This window comes from Chlamydotis macqueenii, chromosome 4 (assembly GCF_036417535.1).
Source record: "Chlamydotis macqueenii isolate bChlMac1 chromosome 4, bChlMac1.mat, whole genome shotgun sequence".
NCBI lineage: Eukaryota > Metazoa > Chordata > Aves > Otidiformes > Otididae > Chlamydotis > Chlamydotis macqueenii.
Genome location: NC_141559.1, coordinates 30,437,009 through 30,454,251, shown reverse-complemented (window position 1 = coordinate 30,454,251; position 17,243 = coordinate 30,437,009). Strand labels below are relative to the sequence as shown.

At 45.2% G+C, this 17,243-nt stretch overlaps 1 protein-coding gene across 2 annotated transcripts in view; it reads right to left on the bottom strand.

Moving 5' to 3' along the window:
- The window catches only part of UNC5C (unc-5 netrin receptor C), a 258,738-nt gene that overhangs the window by 41,102 nt on the left and 200,393 nt on the right, over positions 1 to 17,243 (bottom strand). For both annotated transcript variants that reach the window (XM_086746145.1, XM_086746146.1), the window contains exons 5-7: positions 5,487 to 5,667; positions 3,492 to 3,659; positions 2,038 to 2,202 (exon numbers count right to left, since the gene is read on the bottom strand). In XM_086746145.1, the coding sequence (XP_086602271.1) occupies positions 2,038 to 2,202; positions 3,492 to 3,659; positions 5,487 to 5,667 (514 nt within the window). The remainder of the gene's footprint in view (positions 1 to 2,037; positions 2,203 to 3,491; positions 3,660 to 5,486; positions 5,668 to 17,243) is intronic.

Here is a 17,243-nt window from a genome sequence, read left to right as displayed (position 1 = left end):
TTTTACAGGTATATGGAATGCCGCGAGTATAAAGATACCATTAAAACACTGCCATTAAATTCCAGCACCAAAGGATGATCACAGCCCCTGGGGCCAAGCAGGTCAATATGTGACTGTATATTTTTCATTACCATTTTTTATATACATATATATGAAGCAGAATAGGATTCACAACAGCCTCACTCTCTCTCCCGCTGAAGTCCTCTGCTTTATACTCAGCATCCACTTTCACAAATAAAATGCAATACACTATCAACAGATAAATGAGATCCCTACAGGGCTTTTATTTCGCCGTACCATTATATCTACTTTTCCACGAGATTTCTGCTTAAATGGCTCTCTTTATGCACAAAGATGACATACACCTGTCTAAATATAATCTGATAGTGAAGAGCTCTTCTGTATGGGGTAATGTATCTTTTCTTCCTAATTTACCATAATGACTTATTCACACCACTGGAGCTAGGGGCTATGTTAGGTTCCTCGCTATAAAAGTCACCAAAGTGTTATACAATAAGATGTGTCTGGATTTTTTTTTTTCTATCTTTAGAAAACAAAAACAGAGGAGCTCTGAATCTCACCCTTCTGTCTTAACCACAAAACCAAACATTTTGAGGAATTACAGCTTTATAGGCTGCTGACACTGACTAATAGTTTTTTAACGTGATGAAAGTGTTTGTGTGAGCCACACTGAAGAAGCCTTTTTTGTAAATCTGGGAAACCTCAGAGCAAATGACCATGCTGTGACATATGGTAGCTCAGAGATCACTGCCAGCACTGTAGCCACCTATATGGCACTTATTCAAGAAGCAGACCTATTTATTAGCTAGTAGTGTCACTTTTCTGTCATCGCGACTACTTCAGTCAAAAGCAATCTGCCTCAGAGAATAAAAATTCCTGACTCCTTTTCCATGAGAGAACTCAAAGCTTTTTATGATCTGGACACATAGATAACGGATAGTTACAGCCACAACTCTTTGGGTAACGTAGAACTGATGCTCGACAGAGAAGTACTGCAGAGAGACAGGATGAAGGAACAGGAGAGAGGTGTATGTAGGGATTTTAGCTCAGGTTATTGTGCTAATGAAATGTGAAAAGAAGGTTCAATGCACCAGCAGAACAGAGAACACCTCATTCTTGAGAAGGGATGGGGTGCAGAGAAGACTAATTAATCATCCCTTCCAGCTCTAACCATTCTATGATTCCATGATTCTAAAGGCCTACTTTTTTTTTGACTTCTTGCTCTTATTACTCACAAAGGCAGGATCATGGCATGAATAGGCACAGGCAGAATAGACTTCAGCACTAGGGCTGATCATGAAGCTACAGCATGCTGATAGCTACATATAAAGTTTGTGCAAGCACTGCATAGATACAAGGTACCTCTTTCTTACCACAGGGCACTCTGAATTAAAAAGGGGCATAACTATTATATATAGAAACACATGCACCCACCATTCCTGACAGCAAGAAGCCACAACGTTGTCCACTTTGCCAAGTTCACTCTTTTGAAAATGCTGGCTTTGCCCTAAACCTTCTTTTCATTTGCATTGCTTTAAGAGTCACTGCCAAGCTTCCCTAGACAGATGTAGCAGATGCTCCATCCCTGGAAACATTCAAGGCCAGGTTGGATGGGGCTCTGAGCAACCTGATCTAGTTGGAGATGTCCCTGCTCCTTGCAGGGGGGTTGGACTAGATGGTCTTTAAAGGTCCCTTCCAGCCCTAAGTATTCTATGATTCTATGTTGAGCCAGTACTAGAGAGAAGGGCTCTTTAGTTGGGAGGGCAGGAGGGAGAGGGCTCTGCTACGAGACTTTCTAATTCTTCACTGCTCAACTTAATAAAACTCAGACAGCATTACATTCATCTCCAGGGAAGAAGAGTGGAGTGTACAGACTGATGAGAACCGGATTAACTCATTTCTCCATCCTACAAATGATTCTGTAACTTTAGGTCATCGATGCCAATCTGCAGCTATTGCAGTTTTTTCTGCAGCCACATACATCTCAGACCCCAGAGGTGTCACAGTGGCACTTACCCTGCATGCACAGCCCATCGGTGCAGTTCTTGGACTGCAGCACCAGCCCCTCACAGTCCTTCCCCCCATTCTTTGGTGCTGGAGCCGTGCACTCCCTCCGACGCCAGTGGGTGCACTCCGTACCACAGGTGGACCACTTGCTCCAGGACGTCCACTTGCCATCCACTGAGACAAAGAAAGGACGTGACTTGTTAGGGGGTACATAAAAGCGAGACCATAAAAGCGAGTGATGCACGTCTCGGCACAAGCCAGCCTGCAACTCCTGGCCATTCCTGGCAAGGCAGAAGGATCGCCAGTCTGCTCTTCTTAAAGTCCAATTTCTGACCTGTAAATGCACGTTCACTCTCCTTCTCCTTTTTCTCTGGCCCCATTTTTGCTCTTTCCTCCCCTTTTTATGAACTTGTCAGCAGTTTATTTGTGCTCAAAGTGTACAAGAAAATGAAAAAGTCAGGAATCTGTTTTTTTTTTTTTTTTTGGGAGGGGGCATTTTTTAACACAAAGGTAGAAGTTAAACTTGGTCAGAAATTCTTCTTTAGTAGGAATATAGTAATGTTAAATACTTCCTATTAAAAGAAATATCTAGAGGCACTGATCTATTTCATATGAGCAGAATCAGGAATGTGGCTTTCAAAATCCCACAAATTATTTTCAAAAGCACTAAACTGAACAGCCAAACAACAAACTATGCAATCGCTCCAGTGATGCAGCCTGAGCCAGGAGTCTGTCACTTGGAATAGCAGGCAGAGATGAAATTTCAGATTTTAAGTCTCACCCACCACTAAGAGTTGGAGCTGGATGGCCAAGCTTCATGAGCTGAAGATGACCTTACTGCTGTAGATTTGAGTGGGATGGCAGACATAGGAAAGCACTAGACAATAGGACAGATGGTAGAACTTTGTCACAGATAAACCACCAACTACCTTGTGTGCCGTGAAGCAATTTTGTATTTTTCAGAAGTTTACATTTAAATACTGTTTGAAGATATGCATACACATGTCTTTCCAGTATAAATGTCTTTGTATTTGAAGTCAGGTGAACACGTGCCTCAAATTTAACATCCGCACTCCAGATGCTCCACTTGCTGTGACAGCTGGACTGAACAGACATTGCAAATATATTTACACCACAGTCACTTTCTATATTCAAATTCCAGTCCTTTTCCAGAGCTTTCAACCTTATATCCTACAATTTGAAGCTCTGAATGTTCCCCAAATCCCCTGAATTACCAGGGCTGAGACACCGGTGCAAGCTGCCTGCAAAAGTAGGACCGAATCCCTTGCTGCTTGATATAATGTGCTCACTATTTTATCTGCTTACATAATACAATTTCATATCATTCACTGAAATGTTGGATTTATTAATCAAGAGAAGGAGGCTTTTGTAACTAATAGTCTTCTCCTGAAATGACTGATGACAAACTATTTATGTAGGGCTATCTACTGTTGATACTGAACCTGGACACAGAGTGGTGCAAGCTATCTTCTGAACACTCTGGCCCTCGCAGAAAGCACCACCGTTGAGTGGGGCAGGATTGGTGCAGGTCCTTGTACGTTTCTGAAAGCCTCTCCCACACCGGCTGTTACACACTGACCACTCAGTCCAGGTAGACCAGCCTCCGTTCACTGAAAAGCAAGAGAGAAAGAGTATGATCGCGTAAGCAAGGCATCCTGGTCATCCCGAATTTGTCTCTGGCTCTGTGTCATGCTGCCTCCCACAGTGGTCACAAGTTGCCTCAGAAGAGCAGGAGAAGTAACACTGACAGACACAAACCCACGTCTCCAATGTACTGAAGGTACAGCGTGCCAGAAGTCATTGTACAAGTCAAAGAAATACTGACACTGAATGAAAAACACCATTTAATGACTATTAGGAATGGCAGGTGACCTGCCTTCTCCTGAAAACCAACCTGACCCAGCACTAGGTACCCGGTGGTGTGTGTACTGCTGAAATCCCTGCAAGTTCAGAGATTACCGGCAGCTCTGCCAGCCAGAAGCCTGCACTCTGAAAGCTGCACCACCTTCCAAAGGGAGGTAACCTGCACTCCAGCATGTTCTCAGGTGTACCCATCATCTGTGCACAGTGAGAGGCTCCTGTGTTTTGAGTAGGAATTGGTAGTTTTCTTTCCCGTTCTTCCCAGAAGGTGATTTCAGGATGGCAGGGCCACTTCCCTCACCCCTCTGTGGACATAACTGGTGCATATGAATGTCCCAGCACTTCCATAACAGATATTTAAACTGCTCTGAATGAACTCACACTGAATGCATTCTTATATGTGGACTATGGGAAGATGTTTATGTCTAGGAAGACATTTGTGCTGACTCTCTTTTTCACCCACCTCAGTTTCTGGGATGGATGGATGGATGCAGAAGGAGCTGTGCTGCTCTATGGAATAATGTGGTCATCAGGGTATGGATAACTTACTAACTGCTCAGATTCCCTAAATCCAAACGTTTGTGATACGACACAACCCTTAAGCAGCTCTGGTAGCAAACCCCATAAAAACAGCTGCTCCTCTACATAAGTCTGTTGACTGCACTGTTGGAAAAAAAAATGCTGTATATGTATGAGGAAGAGTTGCAGTATGCCTACATCTTTATGTTTCTGCATTCATCACAGTTACAAAACACAGTGCTCCTGCATGGTCCATCTCTCACTATCACAAACACTGCTAATCAACTCAATTCAGTTGGTTTTCTATGAAAACTGAACTAAAAGGCCCTCATTGTAACTTCAGAAAAGCAACCGCTTACAATTAAATCTAAATGCTACCCTGAATATGAAATGAATATTAGGGATAATCATAGGGATTTTTTCCTACTTGTCTATCCTATAATTAAGCTGATTGTAAGCAACACCAGGATAGTCAGCTGGCACATTGTCAGAGCAGGTTTTGTTCTGGCGAATACCCTCGTCTGGGACACACCGAGGCCGTAACTTTGCAGGGGCAAAGGCTCGCACTGGTGGGGCAGAGCTGCTGCGCAACACAGGCTGGAGAGACCCCAGGAGGACATCTCATACGGACCCTCCCCAGCCAAAGCACGGCCAACCTCAATATTAGATCAGGGCTGCAGATGCAGACAGAGAATAATGTTATCCCACGTGTCTCATTTCCCTGATGTTTATTTTTAAGCTAGGTTGTGTACATATGAACTGCAATCCCAGAGTGCTCTGCTACTCTGTCCCTGACATCAGAGTATGTGTTGGTAACAGACACCAAAAATAAGTTCTATTTAAAGAGACATAAGAAGATGGAAGATTCTTCTGAGCTCTGACACTCTTACCAGTATCGGGGAGCGCAAACCTCCTTTTGTTTTCACTCTGGTTTCTGAAAAGCGTCACTAAGAACATGACATGAAAATTGCATACAGGCATTTTGCATTCCCCTCCTGTCCCGCTGCTCACTTTGAGCACACGTCCATCCATGGGCAGCAGGACAAGGCATCACTTACCATAGACAATCACAGTCGCTGTGGTGCTTTTCCTTTTGGCCACAATGTTTTTGGCGACACAGGTGTAATTGGCCGTGTCAGAAAGCCGGGCTTGCTTGATGATCAGGTTGTGATCGATGGTGATGTAAAAATTTCGATCTTCCACAGGATCAATCACCTCTTCGTTCTTTAGCCACTCCACCTTAGGGTTTCAAAGGGCCAGAGGGGAGGCAGTGAGTCAGCACCAGGTCACAGCACAACAGGCATAGTATCTGCGATGGTATTGCTCATCCCAGAAAGTGCAAGGAGTCAAGGCACATCACGAAGGACTCACCTGAGGCACGCTGCCATCTGAAATAACACACCACGGCAGAAAGGCTGGATAGCGCCCTTAGCGCCTACCCTTTCCTTCAGCTCCGCTTTCCTCCCACCCACGCACCCAGCAGCTGTCTTGCCTTGCCCTGAAATTATCAGTGCATTTTCAAAGGCTGCCCACTACTGTACAGAGACAAATAGCCGATCTATGTTTTCAGAGTCTGAGGCAAGGGATAAGGAAGGGGTGATACCTTAGGATTATATCCACAAACAGAAAATTCCCTTACAACACCAGAAACTCTGTAACAGCAGAGATCTCGCCCATTGTTTTGGACATCTTTTCTAATTAGGCAGTTAATAATGCAGCGACCTTGTACGTACCTGCCTGAGGTCTAACACAATGAGGGTCTATACCAGAGTAGGTCACGCTAACAAACTACAAACCCGCCAATGTTTTTAAGTATACGTGTACTCACACTTACATGCATGTTATTGTTTTGCTGCAATCAGGATTAAACAAAATAGAGACAGTTACCAAGGAAATAGGGAACCACAAAGACTACATCAGTGCTTATTTTTCCATTTTCTTTATGTAAGCTATATTTTATTTTAATAAAGCATAATTTCATCGGTTATACAGAAAAAATATTTTCATATGTGATTTTTAATCTAGACAATGTTCTCTTTATTGCTTTCCTAGAGAAACACTCTATTATGTCCCAGCGGCCTGCTGCGAGCCACCCTGATAAAATTTGGCTGCAAATCTAGTAGCTTGTTTTGATTTGAACTGAGCGTGCTCTGAAGGATGGGACTGGGGCCCCGCACGGATCAAAGCTGGGCCTTCGTGTCACTGGGCCACTTCAGCTTGTGCCCAGGATTTAATTAAAGGAAGAAAAACATAAACACAATCAACTCACTGGACCTGTGAGGTGCTAACTGGCAAGACCTGCTCTCACAAACCCCATGTTTCCAAAGACATTTGAGGAACTGCCCCAGCACTGACATACCCCAAAACCAACAGAGAACCTGCTCCCTCCCTGAGACAGCGATACAGACCACCTCAAGCTGTGGGGAGACAACCAATGTCCTCCCCCAACGTTAAACACAGAGGGCTCAATTCATCCCTGGGCGGAGACGGTCCAATGCCGCAAGGCCAGAGCTGCTGAACGTGGGCTTGGATTCAAGTTGCCCACTGCCCGCTCCACATCTTTACCCTTACCTTCAAGCAGCTCCAGCTGCACTACCCCAGTTTGGGTGGATGTGCATCAGGTGTGAGCTGTTTCCAAAGATGTACACCTCAGCGAATATAAAACACTGCCCCAAGGAAGGCTTGATTTTAACCCTCCTCTCCCACAGTAGATCACTGTAGTATGTGGTAGCCTCACAACTACCAATACTGTACAGCTTAAAACTGGTGGTGCAAAAAGGGCTGTGGAAACGCATATGTGTGGCTGCAAGGAAAAGAGAAGGAAGAAAAAAAGACATAAGGCTCCAGGGAAACCTTATAGCAGCCTTCCAGTACCAAAAGGGGGCTTATAAGAAAGATGGGAGGAAACCCTTTAGCAGGGCCTGTTGTGATAGGATGAGGGGTAATGGGGTAATGGTTTTAAAATAGAGGGAAGCAGATTCAGACTTGATATAAGGAAAAAAATCTCTATAATGAGGATGGTGAAACACTGGAACAGGTTGCCCAGAGAGGTGGTGGATGCCCCATCCCTGGAAACATTCAAGGCCAGGTTGGACGGGGGTCTGAGCAACTTGATCTGGTTGGAGATGTCCCTGCTTCTTGCAGATGACCTTTAAAGATCCCTTCCAACCCAAACTATTCTGTGATTCTATGATTCTATAAACCTTTGGAGGCTGTGTTTCTGTCACTACAGCATTCAAGTTTTACCACGGAAGATACAAGCTCTTAGTCAATAACCTGTTTTTCCTTGCCAGGATGACTAAAATTGTTCTTCTTCCTTTCTTGAATGCTAATAGGTATCAGGTATAATCAAGACAGAAAGATTCTTGTTCAGTCAATGGCAATATTTAGCTCTGTCCTCACTCGCAAGCCAATTCTTCATGCATCCCAGATTGTAAAATAAGTCAGGAACTTACCTCTCCACCAGTGGTAGGCTGCCACTTACTCCTGCCTCTCACACAAATGAAATGTCTTTCTTGGTTTTTAAAACCATAATTTATTTCTGAGATGGAGTACAGACTTGTATAACGACTCTAGAAGATGTTAGATGTGCTGCCACAGCTGTGTACATACGACCTTCAAATCCATCCGTACTTTCCCTGTGCTTTGCACATTGAGGACATCAGGATGTCAGTGAGGACAGAACTACTACAGGGTCTACGGCTCTGCTCAGAATGTTTCTGGTACGCCCATCCAAGCACATACTCCAGCAACCCTCGGCACTATGCAATGCTCCAGGCTCAAGCACGCAGTTCTCTTTTTCCAGGACTCTGCAACACTTTCTCTCTCCACAAAACCACACACATGCATATTCAGTCTGGGTCTCAGCTGATTAGATAAAATTAAAGCAATGAGCACTAAATTCCCTGTCATCCCTGCAAAATAACTGAAGATGATACAAAAGTAGGAGTTGCCAATATCGGACAAAAAAGATATTCTGTATAATTCAGCATACTGCCTCTGGCTCTTCATCAAATCTCTTGGAGGAAATATCCTTTTCACCTAATGGCTCACTAAATTTGCTAACAATAAAACATTAAGTTTGGAGAACAGCAGGATGCCTTTTTTTTTTCCTGAAAAATCTGTTTTGCCAGCACATCAGTACTGTGTGTACCTGTCTAAACCCTATCTCTTTTACAAGACACCTCTTTAATATATCTAAATCAGTCTTCCTCTGGCATCTCGACTTTTATGATGTCACGAGTCTGTTCATGTTGCAAACTATAATGTTTTCAAATCTGAAGGGAGGAATGGATGGACATTTTGACAAGAAGCAGGAGTCTCTTTTCATACACGTTTTCGCCATCAACAGAGCAACACAAAAAAGAGCACACCCCTCCAGCAGTTGCATTTTCTCCCTCAGTCCTTGTGGAAACAGTAACTAATTAAGCACACTATAACATGTAAATTGTTGGCACTTATTTTCAGTTACTAACAGCCTCATTTTTTCAGGTGCAGGTGACTGCAGATTTCAGGACCTCCAAACCTTAGATTTATTTTCTGGAGGTAACCAGAACAGATGGGAACAGGGTTGTTCCATCATTTAAGTAAGGGGAGATCAGGTGTCAAATACAAAAGAGAAGAGAACAAAGCGGAATGAGACGGTGTGATTTATGAATGACAAGTATGCAAACTGTTATTACAGAAGTTAAAATCAACGATCTCTTTTGATGCCATGTCATTCCACAAGGTGCAGCCCCCTTGCTGAAGTAGGCTGTTAATTCAGTCAATGCAGAAACTTACCCTAAATTTAATTCCACCGCCTGAATAATGGTGACTGGTGCCCTGGGGAAACCATCATGCTCACAAGATGCTGGCAGATGAGGCACTGGACATTTATGTGCCAAAGACTTGCACCACTCTGGGCGAGCGGACAGAGGGGCCGCAGGACACCCATGGGCATTTCAAAGTGCACAAGATGCCTGTCTTCAGGGCCACACCGACCATGCCTTCACTGCTCCATTTTTCAGCTCTCTGGAGAAGAAGTTTCTAGAGCAGATGTTCACTTTTGCCTAACTATTGAGGATGTATCTTCACTGGCTATAGTCACAACGATTCTTGAACAGGTACCTAGCTCTATTTATTCAATTAAATTATGCACGTCCCACCCACTGTTATTAATAAACGTACGGATGGCTGTGCATATACATAGAAAAGCCCAGGCATCAGTTTTTCCTTATCATAACAGAAATAATTTAATTGGCCACAATACTGCCATGAAGGATGGGGTCAGTGTTCCCTTGTGGAGATGACATATCAGCCCCCTGAAACAAAGCAGGCACAAAATCCCCATTTATTTTTGTTAGTTTTCCACTCAAAAAGGTATTTCTCTTATATATTTGCAAACTAACTAGCAAGTGAAGGTTCCTGTGTAAAGGTGTGAGCGCAGTGAATGAAATCCTGACTAACAGCAACTGTGGATGCTGAGAAGGTAGAGCACACCCGAAGTCAGCTACTTTTTGGTTGGAGCTCCTTAGTGCTCTGGATGTAATTTGCAGAGTGCACTGAGGCACATGGCTCCTGCCAGCTGTGCTGGATCTACACATCCAGCACTGCTAACTCACCGGCAAGCCTGCCATGAGATTAAGCCGTCCCCACGACCAGCTGAGGAAGCGCACGATCCAAGGCGGCTGTAATTCAGAGCAACATACCTTGCAGCGTCTTTTCTGTCAGCCCGCTCCCCAGCGAGAGACAGATGTGTTGTCTCTAATTATTCACTGATTGGTATCGGGAGATACATTAACATAATTGGCACATTTGTTCTAATTAACAGAGGGAACTTGCCACATGCCACCCCACATGAAAAGCGAGACCATCAGCAAGAAGAGGAAACCCACAATTGCTGCCCCGGCTGCACGCCGGAGCTGCAGCCAGACCCACGCTGCTGCGGGATGTTTCCAGCATGTCGTGGTTTTGTTAGTAAGGGGGGGCCTAAGGTGGTAGCTTCTGTAGGAAACTGCTAGAAGTCGCTCCCCTTTGTTCAGGGGACTTGGCCAGGCCTAGGGCGGACCCACTGCTGGCCAAGGCCGAGCCGATTGGTAGCAGAATGTCCTGTGATAACGCCTCTGCGACAACGTATTTAAGAAGGGGAAAACAGAAAAAAAAGAGGAGAGAGAAGAGAAGATGTGAAGAAGCTGAGCAGGGGCAGAGGCGCAGAGGGGGAGGCGCAGGCCTCATGGGCCTTGCAGGCCTCACCCTCTGGCCTCTCGCCAGGCAGCCGACTGGGCCCGACTCAGTCCAGCCCGGCTGCAAGAAGTGGAGAGGAGATGAGAAGTGAATAAGATGTAAAAAAAGATCCTGAGAGACATCTACCAGCCTGTTGTGAGGAACGGCTGCAGACGCCAAGGTCAGTTCAGAAGGAGGGGGAGGAGTAATGCGGCTCCTGGCCAAGATTCCCCTGCAGCCTGTGGTGACGACCATGGTGGAGCAGGTTGTCCCCCTGCAGCCCATGGAGGTCCACGGAGGAGCAGAGATCCACTTGGAGCCCGTGAAGGACCCCATACCGGGGGAGGTGGATGCCTGAAGGCAGCTGTGGCCCGTGGAGGGCCCGCTGGGACAGCCGTTCTGGAGAGACTGCACCCGTGGAAGAGATGACCCACGCCGGAGCAGTTCCACGAAGGACTGTGGCCCGTGGGAGGGACCCCACAATGGAGCAGGGGAGGAATGTGAGGAGTTCTTCCCCCGACCATGAAGCAGCGGCGTAGAATAACATATGATGAACTGACCGCAACCCCCATTCCCTCTTCCCCCCTGTGCCGCTCCGGGGGGGGGAAGGTAGTAGAGATAATGTTAAGCTTGGGAAGAGGGAGGGGTGGGGGGAGGTTATCTTGTTCTCTGTCTCATTATCCTGCTGTTTGTAGTAATAAATGAATAGTTTTCCCCAAGTCGAGTCTGTTTTGCCCGTGACGGTAACTTTAAGGATTTCTCCCTGTCCTTATCTCAAACCTTGAGCCGTTTTTCCTTATATTTTCTCTCCCTGTTCTCTCGGAAGGTGGGGGGAGTGAGAGAGAGACTGCGTAGTCTGGTCCGATCGGGGCTGAACTACGACACAGCAGCAGCCTGGAACTAGGCAGCACATCCAGAGAGTGAGACTTGCAAAGCCGGGCCCAGCTTCTGCGCAGACTAAATGAACACAGGGAGCATAAATCACACAAGCGATTACAGACGCAGGAAAACCTATTACGGAAGCTAATTGCTGACACAAATTTAGCCATACCAAGTTACTAGCATTACCAGGTGCTTAAATCTCTTGGCACAGTTGCATACACATGACTGGTTTAGAAACCAGTAGAGCAGAAGCACATTTGCTCCAAAAGAAACCCAAGAACGGAAAAGGGATATGAGCTCATCTAGATCCTCCCCTCCTGATCGTAGGCATTGTTCCTTAGACCTCTCACAATCTCAAGAAGAAAGTCAGCAGGGTACGAGTCCTGGATGCTGGTCTGTCATTGCCTTCTCCACACCAGCCTGCCCTAGAGTCATCATCTGAGCAGGGAGCACCTGCCAAAAACATCAAGTCTTCCACCCTTTAGGCACAGGCAAAGCCCTCTGGTGCAACTCTTCAGAAGAAATAAGATGCAAATGGCTGGGAGCAGTGAGAGACCTGCGTTGATAAAAGGCAATTTAGGATTCTGGGAGGTGAAGCCATTGCACTCCTGCCTTCCCTGTGCCTGGCCAACACGGCAGGATTGCTTTCCATCTAGTTCCCTAACCATGCCGGCATTGCAGCTGGTGTTCTCTGCAGTCATGCCGACCGGTCATGGCAGCACCGCTCACCTTGCTGCGGTCCCTGCTGAGCTCGCATGGCCTCCAACAGCCACAGGGAAATCACAGCTCCCCTGCTTCACCTGAACTGTTACAACAGACAGGCATCCCATACCACATTGGTAGTAAGGGCACGCATATACGTGCTGGTAAGAATAAAACATTTGTGGAGCTAACTACTGATTTGGACACAGTACAAGACACCCAAGTGAGACTGTGAAGACTTCACCAGTTTTCATACGGGCTATTGAGCCAGCAGCTATTTCAGGTACCTTGAGACTTGAGTGCCTCTTTGAAGAATGTTATTTGATTTTTGGATTTGGTTGCAAACCTACATTTTCATCCCAGCAACTGCCCGCTGAGGATGCTACTGTCCTCCATGTACTACTTGCTGAAAATAGTTTGTACTCATTTAAAGTTACAAAAAAAAAAAAAAAAAGGTGGTCTCGAAAGAGGTTGAAATTACAGCTATGAGAAACTGCAAAACACATATTGAGAACAAGACAGCAAATGCAAACCACTATGACATTTTGTTCAGTTGTTGCTACTGTGCTTCTTCTGCCAATAAGGGGAATTTGTTACTCCTGCTGTGGAAACAGTTCCTTAATTGCACATATATCCAGCTTTCTGCGTGTACTAAAATCTACGTACAGCTGCTGGATGTCTCTGGCTCTATTACAGCTTTGCTTTATGCACAACAGGGAAGTGGAGCCTCACAGAAGGAACTCCAAAAGCTGAGGTGGACTGGTAGCAGCAGACAGGAGAACTTTATTTCATAGAGCCTCAAACTCAAATACAGATCACGGCATTATTAATCAAAAACCACAGTTGCTGCCATACAGGCCCCAGGAGTCGCTGGGCTTCCTTTCTCACCTGAAAGAGGTGCTAGGTCTGGAGGTCCCATGGCTCATGTGTGCTGGGTGGCACTTTTGGCACCACGTGGGCATGCAGACCCACCAATCACTGAAGCAACTGGGAGGAGTCTGTTTGGAAACAGCTTTAAGAGAGTTACCAGTGTGATGTCTGTAGTTCTTTGTTTGGATGGATAGATGAATCTCATTCTTCACAGCAGAGAGCTATATGCTTTTCAGGATCCTTGAATTCAATAAGGGAACAGGATGTTGAGGCCTGGCTGCAGTCCCTGAGGACAGCCCCTTTCCCATTTTCCCTGAAAGCTGCATAGTGCCTGTTGTCATACAGACAAGTCCTCCTACCATTTTTAAAAGGCATACAAGATTTTGTCCAGGTTACAGTTTTTAGAGAAAGAAAAGCATCAGCTCTAGAAGCATATGGAAATTGCCAAGCAAAAATCTGATCAAACAACTCTTGAGTGACAGGTGATGTGTGCTCTGCAGATCGCATTGTGGAAGTACCTCTGTTAGAACATGGGAGCATCATAATTCTTCATGCCTAAGATGAGCACTGCATCTGAAGAAGTTACTGCCAGAGGAACTGACCAAGGCAAATACTATCACTGGGTGACTGAGGATGCTGGTAAGAACTGGGGGCTCCACAGAGCCCTGTCCGAGGTAACTCTCGCGCTTTAGGCACCACGAGGGCTGTTGGCTATAGGGAACAAGAATCAGTTGGGGTCAAAGTAGGATGGACTTACTAATCTTGCATGTGTACAGAATAGTATCTGCAAGATAACATACTACCTTCTCTATGGGGAAAGTTAGGAGGTACACTCATCTGCCTCATAAAAACATGCACAGCTAAAAAGCTGTGTCCCACACTGCATATCTTCCAAAAACATGTGTAATGTAAAATGCTCCTCTTTCTGAAGAGGAGAGGTAGCTTGTGTTAGCTAAACCAGCATCTCGGAGACAGAGGATAAGCTAGCAGCGTTCATGCAAATGCTCTTGTAGAAAACTTCCCTTTGCTATATTTTATGGAGGAACTAGAAACCTGACCATTCATCCTTGCCTGTGGTCAGATCCAATCATATAGCAACTTGATTCACTTAGCAGTACACACTGTCCTCACTTATATTGGCATCAATGGAACTGCACTAGAAAGGAAAAGTATAGGGGTAGATCCTATAGAAAATTCAAGTCTCAAAAACCTCGGTCCCGCAAGAAGAGCTGCACATCTTGGCATGCGTTTCTGCACTGTGGAAATGAACTGGTAGGAAATGTGAAAATAGGGTCACCTAATAAACTAGTAGTCAGTGTATTTCCCAGGAAAGCACAAGACCCAAATACAAGACTGTCCTCAAACAGAAGGTTGTAATCTACCTCTCGTGCTTCTCAAAAGAGTGCCCTGACCACCCACCAGTGGATTGAGGTGTAAAAAGTATGGAAAAAGGAACAGAAACGTATGGGACCAGACCCTGACAATTATGGGGAGCTGTATACTTTCGGAGAATTGCCAGACCTTCCCCAATGGCTCTCCATGGCAAAATAAATTAGCGGTCCTCATTCATTTTGGGCTGTGCTCCTTCTACATACAAACCTGCCTCCCCCTCCCCGCTTCTCCTCCTGTTGACACCTGAAGGCAGCTCTGCTGCATGTTGCGAGGCACTGCAAAGGACAGTGTCACTTCCCAGCTAATTAGTATTTGTGGCCACAAACTCCTCTGCTCCCCTCTCCTGGAGCTCACTTTCCTGCTGGGAATATAAAACACTGCTTCAGCGACACACACCTCCACGGAAATGCATACACGTGAACTCCCAATTAAGGGATGACTGCTGCAAAACATAAGTGGCTCTCATGAAACAAAGCAAACAGCGGTCGTATTAATAATCAATTAGATGGAGCAGCCACCGATGCTGCCTATTTGGAGAAGTCCCCAGCTTCCACCAGCTTTTTCCCGTGCTAGAGCAGCTGAATAAAGTCTGCGCGACAGTCATCTTGACTCGGCAAAACACTCTCTTCTGCCTCTTGACTCAGGGATGCTCTTCCCCTTGCCTTAGTTCCTAATTAAAGCCAAGAATGTGGATACATATCACATCTAGTTTCAAACCCAAAGCGGGTCACCAAACTGTTCGTTGCACCCTGTTCTCCCATTAAACTACTCTGTTAAACACCTCAATTATAATTAAAGAAGCAATTATCCCTCTGTTAAAGGTGCCACAAATCACACATTTCAATGCAAAAGTTCGTCTGGCAGCTTATGGCACATTAACCAATCCTACATCTCATTGATGTTTTGATCTATAACCTATCGTAATGAGCTAATTTGATGTGACTTGGTGACTCTAACAATATTTTATCATGTGCAATATGATGCTGGCATCTTTCAGAAAAACAAATTAAACAAGCTAAGGGGTTAATTGCTAATAACTCTGCCATTACTGCTGGAGCATCGCAGAAAGGGATCCTTCCTGCCTTCTCAGGTTAGGTTTGAAAAAAAGCACACAGAGAAAGGAGTGGAATTGAAATGGATGTTTCTGTTGACACGGAGGAGCTGCAACTCCCTGATTTCTGCTGAGCACTGGCAGCTCCCGCTGACACCGGCGGGTCAGGCTGCTTATCTCACTGCCTTATCCTACTCCTCTCCCCATTGAGGAAAAGCAGAAAGCAGGGAGGCATGGAGCTAGAGCAGGGTGTTGTTTGTTTTAATGTCCATTCCTTTTTTTTTTTTTTTTTTTCCACACCAGGAATATATTAATTTGCCCCTTCATCCCTCAGCTACGTGTAACATTGCCTGTGCTGCTCCTTCTGCTGCTTGCCTGGGCCACATATAGGAAAAAAAACCCCACATTTACCCAGGTATTTCAGAACCTGTGCATAGGTTTGGTTTGATATTGACTACAAAACTAGGAGTGGGGAGGCATGCCATGGTGCAGCTGGCACCGATGCTGGTTGGGACTGGTGGGCAGGGGAATATGGCCACAGAGAAGCTGAACTGATTTTCCCAGAGACCAAGCAAACCCTTGATTCCTTACTTTGTCCCAAGCAAACAAGCAGGACATACTTTGATTTGACCTCAGGCTAAGAGGTTGGTGTATTTTAACACACCTTTTTCTATTTGGATCTTGGGTTTTTTTTTCCTAGTGGTCATGTCCTCAGCCTACTGTAATGCTCACCATCTCCTAGCAGATCTGAGGGACTGGTAACTGCTGCCTTAAAAGCTTTGCTGCCCATCTCTGTCTTTGTCCTTCTTGCCCTCTGGAGCAGCTGTATGCTGCTACGTGGTTCAGCTTTTCTGCTCTAGCATTGATCCGTAACAGCTTGACACAGTTAATTGCAATTAAATATGCTGGGAATTATAAGACTAAATTCCCAAGCTACTGACAAGAGGACAGAATGTATCCCTAAGCGTGGTTTTTCACAGCACTTTGAAACACCAGGCAGAAAACAGAATGAAGTAGGAGAAAAGAATCAGAGAGAAAAAGCAAAAGGAAGACGCTGGGACTCTGAATTCCAGCATTACATTACACTGAATGTGTATTTTATGCAGTTTCACAGCGTAAGCTTTTCTTCCTCTGTTTTGGTGTTAAATCCACTGACCACTTCAGAAGTCAGTAGGTGGAAAAAAAACCCAAAACACAGTGCCCAGAGTGGGAAGAGCCTGAAGTACATGCTCACCAAAGCACTTGGAAATGCTGCTCACAGCCGCAGCACAGGCATTACCCTACTCTACCTGAAATCAAAGCCGTCTTTCAACACGACAGAAAACAGCCTCAGCCTGCTGCCTGCCTTCTCCCGAGTCCTTTCTTACTTAGTTACCTGGACCATCATATCAGAAACATCTCTGAACAAATAAACGAAGTCTTAAACAAAGAATGTGTTCATCTCTAAATTAAAATAATCATGTAATCCTTCAACCCACCAAGTTACCTTTCATCTTTCCATTTTTTTAAATTTATCTTACCAGCTTCAGCAAGTGGCTGTAATAAAGTGTCACATAAAGGTATTCATATTCATTAGTGTTCAGGTCTTTGTTCTTTTAATAGTGTTGGAAAGAATCTACAAAGAGGCTGTATTAGGCGGCTGTCCAATCTGGGTGTTTGATCTCCCTCTGACTTCAAAAGTCAGAAGAGGAAAAAAAAAAAAACCAACATTGAG